Source organism: Mus pahari, chromosome 11 (genome assembly GCF_900095145.1).
Source record: "Mus pahari chromosome 11, PAHARI_EIJ_v1.1, whole genome shotgun sequence".
NCBI lineage: Eukaryota > Metazoa > Chordata > Mammalia > Rodentia > Muridae > Mus > Mus pahari.
In genome coordinates, this window is record NC_034600.1 from 34,720,253 (window position 1) to 34,730,761 (window position 10,509).

General features: G+C 42.5%; 1 protein-coding gene across 2 annotated transcripts in view; it reads right to left on the minus strand.

The window, feature by feature from the left end:
• Nln (neurolysin) overlaps positions 1-10,509 on the minus strand; it is an 87,638-nt gene that overhangs the window by 36,791 nt on the left and 40,338 nt on the right. For both annotated transcript variants that reach the window (XM_029544064.1, XM_021208260.1), the window contains 3 exons: positions 3,758-3,865; positions 1,523-1,625; positions 803-963 (listed from right to left, as the gene is read on the minus strand). In XM_029544064.1, coding sequence (XP_029399924.1) covers positions 803-963; positions 1,523-1,625; positions 3,758-3,865 — 372 coding nt within the window. The remainder of the gene's footprint in view (positions 1-802; positions 964-1,522; positions 1,626-3,757; positions 3,866-10,509) is intronic.

Consider the following 10,509-nt stretch of genomic DNA (forward strand, 5'->3'; position numbering starts at 1 on the left):
CCTTCCTTCCTTCCTGTGTATGATTATTGTATTCCTATTCTAGTACTGGGTGTGGGTTGGGGGGGAAAGAGGGCTAATTTCTTGTCTTCCTTTTGACAGGCTGCTACATCATGAGAAACTCAACTGGGGATGACTGAATGGCAGGCAGAGAGCTTGGTGTTAGAGCCCAAGACATCAAATGATGTCTTGGGGCCTGATATTCATGGTTACTTTGGTAGCTAGGACTAATATGGAGCTGGCTATTTGATTCAGAATCAATTTTTAATCCCACCCTTTAATATAGAACTCTAAGTCTAGCAAATAGTTGTCAATTAAAGGCTATGTATGTCAGCTTCCCTTGCAGCAGATACAATTACATACGTAGTACATTTGAGTCCATGGACTATGACTAGAGTCCTTGGATGCTACGTGTATGGACTTTTGTTGTTGTTTCAGTTCCTTGAGACAGGTTTTTAAAGATGTGTGGTCTGTACTTTCTCCATTCCTTCCCACAGGCCGAGAAATAGTAATTTCTAGAACCTACCTTGGTGGTAACTTGTTAAGGGGGTAGAGACTCCTTCCGAGCTCTGGCCTTCAAATGCAGGAAAGGAATACAACCTCTCGTTTGTGTTTATCTGTTCTATTTTTACTACAACAGTTTAGCTTGTGGCACAGCAAGCAAACTGACGAGGAAAAGGAAAAGCTAAAATTCTCATACGTATATGCAATTAGTAAATGCAATGCACATGCAAACAGAGCTATCAGTTGGTGAGCCACTTTGATAATGACAAACAAAAGATCAAAATAAAGACATTTATGGTACCTGTTTGCACCTGGTATGAAAAGCCATTTCCATCTTCCTTCGAGTTTCAGGGACACAGCATTTCTTCATGACAGGGAAATAGTGGGGATACTTTAAGGTGACTCTGTACTTGTCTTCACCTGTTCTTTCTAGACTGTCAATGAAGTCATCAGGAAGAGCACCTGCAAAAGCCATCTCCTCATGCATCCGTTTCCCACGCATTACCGGCTTACTTAGCGTGGCACACTGCTTTTAGCAGCTGGAGGGTTGGATGCGATGTGGTAACTGATGTTCAGGCACAAGGACAACTGCACCATCTTATTTGGACTGTGTCGGGATGGGGAAGCAGTGATGGGCCAGCTGGCTCAGAAAATAATTTGAAACAAACAAACAAAAATGTTCCAGGGCACCTGTACAGATGGCATTTTAATGGAGAGGAGGCAAAATTAAGCCAATACAATAAAATACCCCAGAGTAAAAGACTAGCTTACAGTGTGGGAGACATGGAGAGGCAGAACATCTGTCAAGGCTTGAAGGCTGTTAAATAAGCGCCAGTGTACTTTACCAAGAAGAACTAACCATATAGGTGACGGGAATCAAACCTGGCAAGAGCAGCTGTGCTCTTAACCGCTGACCCTCTGGCCAGCCCTGACACTAGACAAGTTTTAAAAGAATTCTTTGAATTTTAATTTAAACCTGTGAGGTGATATAATTCAATTTAGCAAAACAACACAATTTTACCAAGTTCAGCCTTGGAAAATACAAGGGACGTGTCATCCTCATTGAGGTTTTTGTTGAAGTCAATGCATAACTCACTCATTCTCTTCTTCATTGATTTGATTTCCTGAAGAGAAGGAAGACAGACAGGGGATTAACAACAGAAAAGCCTTGCCTTTTCATTGCTATCAGTCAGCATGTTTCAGTTAGCCATGAAGTCAGGATTCTGTCTTATCTCAGAAATGCAGTCTGCAAAGCAGCTGCTGTCAATCTGTCTACTATCACTTACCCTCTGCTCAGCATTGTCTCCATTGCATTCCCAATCCCTCTTCCCCACTTCCCCACTTCCCCACCCTTCAGCAGCCACACAGGTCAGACAGGACCAGAAAGTGGACATTCCAGAATCATGTCCTCTATACCAATTAGGTCACCGGACATCTTCCTGTAGGAATGACCGACTCCCATAGCCCATGCCTGGCACTTCTCTAACAATTCTGGAAAGGTTCTACGTAGACGATCCAAGGAGATGATAGAGGACCAAAAGAAAAATATACGACAACCTCATTCTTCTAACAATGCTGGGTAATGAAATCTGCTGGACACAAAGTGGGATTTCGGCAAAGGACCTACTGGAAGACACTGAGACACTGACACAGAGTTCTAGGTGTGTCTGGATGGCAGTGTTTATATTGGTAGGCTTTAAAAAATAAATAAATAAAAAGCAAGGCTTTAGATAAACACAATCACTGAAGACAGAGAAGAGAAACAGAAATCAGGTGGCCAGTGACAAAATACAGGAAGCCACCTGCCTCTAAAATCCTTCGACTTAAGTTGCTTAAATGGGATTCCGTTTGCTGCAACCAATCATAGCTTAACTACTAGAATTTCATGCACCCATGAGAAGAGAGGGTGGACCAGGAAGTCAAATGTCAAGCAAGTGACATCAGCCACCCAGTTGGATGACCAGGAAACAAAGTGATCAAAGGGCACTCAGGTGACAGAAAGGACGCCTCCATGGCACCCTCAGTACTTTTTGCCAGGATGGCATCAGTCACCAAATAAAACCTGGTTTGGATGTCTGTCAAACTTATTTCCAGTTCTGTTGTAGTCTACAGGAATGGCCTGGAAATAAATCATAAATTATATTTCCTATTCAAGAAGAATGAAGTTAATTAAGAGGCTGAGTTTATCACAGAATCTAGAAGCCTTAATTTGCCTTACACAAGAAAATGTTTGATCAATGCTTTTCACTGGCTAATCTTTCTTCGTGTGAGAGGTATATATTAGTCACAGGGCATCCTATCTTAAAGTGCTGACTTACAAACTCTCTATCATTAAGGGTTTCTGAAGAGTGACCTATCTCTGTGAGATCAAGAGAGGGAGAATACAACCGGTCACTGAAATATGAAATTTAAATTTTAAGAATATAAAACATAGCAAAGGAAATAAGCCTGATACACATAAAATAAACAAAACATGGAGGGGATTAAAGAAGCATACCATTGCTGGTACCACACCATACACACATCTGTAATCCCGGCTCTCTGGGGGCAGAGGCAGAAGCGGAGGTGGAGGCAGAAGAGCAAAGGCAGAGGCAGAGGCAGGTTCTGAGTTCTAAGACAGCCTGGTCTATTTAGCAAGTTCCACGTCAAATACAACTATATAGTTCCTGTTTTAAAGTGTGTGTGTGTGTGTGTGTGTGTGTGTGTGTGTGTGTGTGTGTGTGTGTGAGATTTGTAAGTTGTTTAGTTACTAATGAGGTTAGCATAAGTTTTAATAGTTGAATCAGGGGTTGGGGAGATAATTAGTGGTTGAGAGTGCTTACAGCTCTTCCAGAGAACCCTTGTTCAGTTCCCAGCACCCATACTAGACAGCTAACAACCACTCCTATAATTGTAGCTCCAGGGCACCAGAATCTCTTTTTTGGGCCCTGTAGGTATCAGCACACACACATTTAGGCTCACAGACATACATATAAAATAAATCTTTAAAAGAAGAAAAGTAAAGCATCAAGTATCATAAATGGATTTTTTTTTAGTATGGGCTATCCTATTAAAACTCATCTCTTTGCCTACTTGTTGGTTCTTGTTGCATTTTTTTTCTTTTTCTCCTCAAATAAGAAAATGATGGGCAGATGAGGGTTATATGTGTGAGAGAGTAATCAGAATGCATCTTACACATAAATAAAATTGTCAAAGAACAACTTATTAATACTTGTTATAAAACTTATTAATAAAAAATAAAAAGAAAGAAACTCACATTTTTTACATGTTCTGGAAGATGGAGTCCATTCCTTTTTCCCATTTTAATTGACTTTTCCAAGTATCGCCTGGCTTCAGGCTTTATCTTCTCCAAATCACATGTTTCCTTAAATTAACAAGCATGTTATTTCTGTTGTAATAGCACACAAGCAAACAATCAACTCCCAGGCCAAAGCCAATGTACTGCATTCATCATCTCTGTTGGGCCATGAAACACAGGTGATTGTGGGGCAGGCCCTATTAAAGACTTAATTCCTTTTATGCTTTGGTGAGCTTCTGCTAATTTAAAACAGAAATATTAAATAAATAAGAGGCCATGAAGACTAGCCTTGCCCTGCCTCAGAGCTAAGAGCACTGAGCCCGGGGAGGCTGTGCTAATGGGCACATGTGCATAGTCTCCTCTGAGCAGCCTTCATGATCCATGCACAGTTCTTACTGCAAAACATCTGGATTTAATTGTCTATCATTTGTTACCCTGGTTCCACTTGAGATGCAGGAAGAGAGATAATGGGGTGAACTCTGCAGAAATGCTGGGTAAGAAAACTCTTTTGCCAAAATACCAAACAAGGACAGCTGGATAAAACTCCAGCAAAAGGCTCCAATACTTCAAAAGCGCCTTCCTGTCACTTGGCAAGGGAGATCAAGGGACTACAGCAGGCTGCACATGAACAAGTGTCTGGGAAAAATGAGTCAGCACCCCAGTAAAACACAAGGAAAGCTGCTAGCCTCCAAAGGACAGAAGGTCCTGGAGGGGGCTGGAAAATTCCCCAGCCAAGACAATACAAATCCAAAAATCCAAAGGAAGTCACAGGATATGTGGTGTGTATCTAAGGTGGCTGGTCAGCTCATGGTCTCTGGGAGGAAATGTGACTCCAGACAGACTCAGCAGGTACAAAAGACTCATTTTGGCTGAGGGACAATGGCAGCCTTCTGTCACTGGAGCTTGCAGGCCTCCTGTCTGTGGGACATTTTCTCCATGGAAGACCTGGGCCATCCAGATCTGAGTGTTCCAAATTTCCCCACTGATTAGGTTTTTAATGAATGGTGTTTAGTTTTAGAAATGGCATTTGAGATGGTTGGTGACAGGGAGGTAAACAGAGCTGCATTTCAATCAGTGAGACTCAGAACAGAAACAGTACTTCACACTGCCTACCACGAAACAATCGGTGTCACAGAGCTACAATACTCCCAACGTTACTCAACCTTCCACAAGTGTATTCTCAGCAGAGGGTAAGAACGGTTAGACTCCTTTTTCCATTATAATCTCCCTTTGTGCCTCTGTGGAATTGTGAGTTTGTGGGCATGATTGGAGTTGAAACCCTCCTGAGATGGCTTTGGCAATTACTAGGATCCAGCAGCAGGTATCTGGGAAGAAACCCAAAATGTCTAGGGAGACAACCTGGCTATGTACCAGCTCCCACAGGGATGGTGAACAGTTCAAATCACAACGTTCATATGGATGTCATTAACCGGAGCTCGTCTAGTCTGTTCCAATAGCACCAGGAAGTCTGTCCTGAGGTGTGAGCATGGCAACAGGAGTCTCTAGACAGTATGACATTATAAGGCTTGGTGGGGGTGGGGAGTATCTAGACCATAACCACGTGCAGTATGGTAAACAGGGTCTAGCAAGAGCTGGGTTTATTGTTAAGGATCTAGGAGGCTGAGATACACAGCAGAGAGCTAGCCTTGAGCTGAGGCAAACATTTGGTTCTGAGCTGGGAACAATGAACTGTCTTATCAGCCAGTGTGAGTGGCACTCATAGCTACTCCATGGCTGAGCACATGCTTACTGTAGGTCCCCATGGTAGGTAGATTCACTTCCATATCTACAGGAAGGCACTCAAGAACATAAGAGTAACATTTGCAATCTACATCAAAATGAAAACCACATATTCTCAAAGTGAGTGATACAAGTGCACACAAGGTAAAAGGATAGTCTGAGGGAAACTGACTTTGAATTGGGTCTAATCAAACCTTCACTAATTGGCACACTGAAACACTCAACCACAAAAATGACACTGAACAAAAATCTAACTCAGTAACCAGACCCCCGATTGCCACTAAGATGCTGAAGTCTCTGGCAGACTCCACGGGCCCGTGGAAAGACTGAGGTGCACCCCTCCAGCCTCTGCCTGGGCCGTCTTCCTTGGATCTCTCACTGAAACAGTAAATGTCATGGGAATGAGGAAGAAATAACAACTGAAAATGAGCAATAAACAAGTTGTGTCTTATGTTAGTCTCATGAACCAATGATGCTTCTATCACCAATGTAGCTGAACAGAGTCGTATGTGGGGCCCTTGTTAGTCATCAGTGACTGATTGAGGAGCCTTTGTCAGTCCTGGTGAGTGCCAAGACCTCCACCATCACTGCTGCTTCTGACGGCTACTACTTTTAACCAACGGGATAAGGAAATATACCTTTTCGGTTTTGGTTCTTGTTAATTTCTATTTTTCTTTTGATGGGATAAAGTATACATTTAATATTCTAAAAACTTAAGCGGTATTTGATATCTACAAATGGTTATAGTAGACATATGTAAATTGGACAAACTAAATCCTATCATTTATGAAATAGGATAGAGACAACACTTGTTATATGTAATACTTAATATCCGTATATTATGAACACAGACTTCCTTTCTTTCCCCTTTCCTTTCTTCCTTCTGAAGTGGAAACTTCTGGTTTCTTTGGAAAGTCAGTCATGTCAAATGGCGTTTTGTTGAAGCAGACATAGGTGAAAGAATATTTTGCTAAAGCAAGTACATGAAAGGACTTGTGATGAAGGATTCTTTTCTAATGACATGCATGTATTAGTTCGCCTTACATTGTGTTGCTGAGCTCCATTTGTTGTGATTCCACAGAGAGAAACACATGAAAAAGCTCCTGGTGGTTTTCTGGCAGCTTCTTGTTGCTTCTGTGGACTTGGGCCAATTGGCAGAGGGATGTCAGCTGATACAGACTCACATGGAGTTTTGCTAAGACGGTCAAACATGGTGAGGCAAGACCCATGGGCGGACATGTGATGTCTGGAGGGAGTATAAATAGACCCAATGGACAGTAGCAGAGGCTTGCACAGCTAGCTCTTCATTGTCTTCCATCTTAGTCTTCAAGGATCTTTACTTTGGCGGAGAACTTCTCCTGGCATCCCTGCTGGTCCTGCCGACTTGTGGCTGTTTCTGCTATGCTGTGCCACTGCTGCTGATTCATGTTTGCTATCCTGAGACTACTGAACTGAGCTGCTGATGTCCTGACAACGCAGAGTAGATTTGCTCCAAAGAACAATTTCTAGACAGGTCCACTTACCCCTGTATCCTAATAACCTTTCTTTTTCACTACCTCTGGTGGGTAGTGGTCTAGAAGGGAGGTTAAAGCATTTAAGAACCTTTATTAAAAGCAGGATTTGAAAAATCAAAGCCGACAACCTTCCTTCCTTGCTTTTTTTCTGGCCTGGAATTCACTACACAGACCAGGTTGTCCTCTACCTTAGAGATCTGCCTGACCCTGTCTTCCAAGTGCTGTGATTCAACATGTGTGTCACCATGTCTGGCTAACAGCACTTGCATTTACAGATGTTAGGCAACCTATACAAGAGATAGATGTCCTCAATCTGTGATAAAACTTTTTCAGTTTTGCCATATATGTATGTATGTACGTATGTATGTATATGTCTGTGAACACCATGAACGACAGGCTGTGTGCAGCATGCTGCTATGTCTTTCATCATTCCTACAGCAATCCCACTGCCTGTGGTTGCTACACTTATTTCCTTTCAGTTGCACCCATGCATTCTATTTAAGCTGTTTTCTTGCTGATAAGAATCTGGAATGTCAGTGCTTTGCCATTATACTGCTGGTATGACCTTCGCCCAGTTTTGTATGTCCATAAATACAGCAGCACCTGTAGGTAAATCCCAGGTAGGATAGAGGAGGATATGCAAGGTCACCTGGAACTTAAGATCAATTCTAAAACTATTGTTTGTGAGTCCATGAGTTGGTTTTATTTTCAATGAATTACATCCATACCAGAACGGTGCATGAACAATCTCACTGATTCACGTCCACAATGACAGAGGCATTGTAAGGCCTCCTCAGTCCTTACAGTTTTGTAAGTGGAAAATAGAAACTTAGAATGGTCCTTACCTACATCTCCAATTACTAACAAGGAGAACTCTTTTATATTTCTAGGTACCAGAGTTATCTCAGCAGTTAAGAGCACTGGCTGTTCTTCCGAAGGTCCTGAGTTCAAATCCCAGCAACCACATGGTGGCTCACAACCGTCTGTAATGAGATCTGACGCCCACTTCTGGTGTGTCTGAAGACAACTACAGTGTACTTACATATAATAAATAAATAAATCTTTAAAAAGAAAAAGAGGTAATGAAAAACCTCAAATCTCACCCTTAATCAATGTGTTCCTAAAAGATTCACTACATTGTTGTAAGCACTGTTGTTAATAAAGATATCTTTAAATATATATATATATATATATATATATATATATATATATATATATATATATATATATACACACACACACACACATATATATTTCTAGGTACCATTTGTACCTGTTTCAAATTATCCCTTTGTGTCCCTGGGGTACCTCCCTGTCACTGACTGGGCTGCAGCCCCCACCTACCTGAGGATGCTGTACTAGTAAAATCCTTCATCCTTTTCACTAGCCCCTGACCCCATCTAGATACCATAAGGATACCACCCTCTATGGTGTGCTAAGAGCTTTAAATTGTAGGCCTTAATGGACCTGGGATTGTGTTTTGGTTCACTGGAGGAAGAAGATTCAATGGTTTTGCCCCCTCATGCTCCTGCACCAGCTACTAGAAGCTTCTCTTCTGAGCCTGCCACTGACACCTTTAGTCTGATGAACATTTACCAGATGCTGATGTTGTAGGCGTCCCAGCAGAGGACAAAATTGAACCAACGCTTACCTGTTTTGTGTAGTCTACATGGTATCTGGCAAGCACTCACCAATGGCTTCTATGAGGCTTGGAAACTTAGTTATCTTTTCTGACTTTTTTCTATTTAGAAAAAGGACTGTCTCACAGATGGGTGTAAGACTGCAATTAGATAGCTCTGTATTTACACAGATGTAGTGTTTTTAACCACCTACTGGGAGGAGGAGAACACTCTGGTTAGCTCTATGCCGTACTATAATTTCTTCTATACATTTACTTAACCGACTATTTATTTGGAGGTTTTGAAACATGAGTATAAAAGATCTCCCCAGATGGAGATGTGGCATCTTATACTTGGGCACACCCCAGGGACTCATCATCTGCTTCCTTAGCTTTCTGTTGCTGTGACAAAATGCCTGAGACCTCCACTCAGGGACAGAGGGACTCCTGATCGCATGGTGTCCTCGCACAGTCCGCTGCCTATGCCGCTTTTGGGCTGTATTAAAGCAGGGCATTATGGCGCTGAGGGCAGGCAGATGGTACCTCGAGATGGCTGGGAGGCAAACACAGTGGGGAAGGGCATTTCCATTAAGGCCATGCCTTCACTTCTTCCCACTAGGCCTTAGCTCCTAAAGCAGTTGTTCTCAATATGTGGGTCCAGACCCCTTTGGAGCTAAACAACTCTTTCACAGAGATCATCTAAGACCATCAGAAGACACAGATATGTACATCAGTATTAATAACAGTACAAAATTATAGTTATGAAATAGCTATCAGACCCCCAAATTAAGGATTTGGGGGGAGGGTCCGGGTTTATTTGTTTAACCTTAGCTGTCCTGGAACTAGCTTTATAGACCAGGCTGGCCTCAAACTCAGAGAGTTCCACCTGCCTCTGCCTCCCAAGTGCTGGGATAAAAGGCACGTGCCACCACCATTTGGCCAAAGTCATGTTTTCAGTTTGAATTACTGTGCCTAAGGGATCCATAAAACAAAATCCCTCTTACCTGTGAATCCCTAGCCCAAGGACAGGTACTTCCTGAGATGCTGGGGCTGTTGTTCATATAAGATAACAAACCACACGTTTCTACTTCTCTAAACACGTTTGCTGAACTCAAGTGCACCCAATGTGCTTGATCACACCTAGACAAGAGGTTTGCAGGCAGAAGGCACATCAGGACACATGCTCGGCCTCAACTGGACGGATATAGGTAGTGTGTAGCCATGTGGACTGGCCTGTATGAGCACCTGGCCAACATAGCTCATGACATTTTCTGGGATCTACAGAATGGACCTGGCCAAAGTCCATCATCTTGGCCAGTATTTAACTAAAGTTTGTTTCAAATGTGGCTCAAAATTTTCATAGTGGCCTTATACTTGCCCAGTGGGCTTAACATAACAATGAAAATAATTTTATGTTGGGGGCCACTACAACATGAAGAATGTTATTAAAGGGCTGCAGCATTAGGAAGGCAGAGAACCCCTGCTCTAAAGGTCCTATCCCCTCTCCAATGCCAAAGGCTGGGGACAAAGCCCTCATCACATGGGATGTTGGAAGACTTTAAGCTCTAAACTAACACCATCTAATACAGTATGGCAGAAATCATAACATGGGACCTCTACAATGTGAGTGACTTCACTGTGGTTTGATGACATATGCAAAGATGTCCTATCGCCCTGATCTGCCGAGCTAAAATGAAGACTCAGATAAACTATAAAAGGACAATGTGGGCTAAACTGTGTCTCATCAAACGCACTTGCTGAAGTTCTGACCCTTGTGTGATTCTGTTGGGAGATGGTTGTGTGTGTGTGTGTGTGTGTGTGTGTGTGTGTGTGTGTGT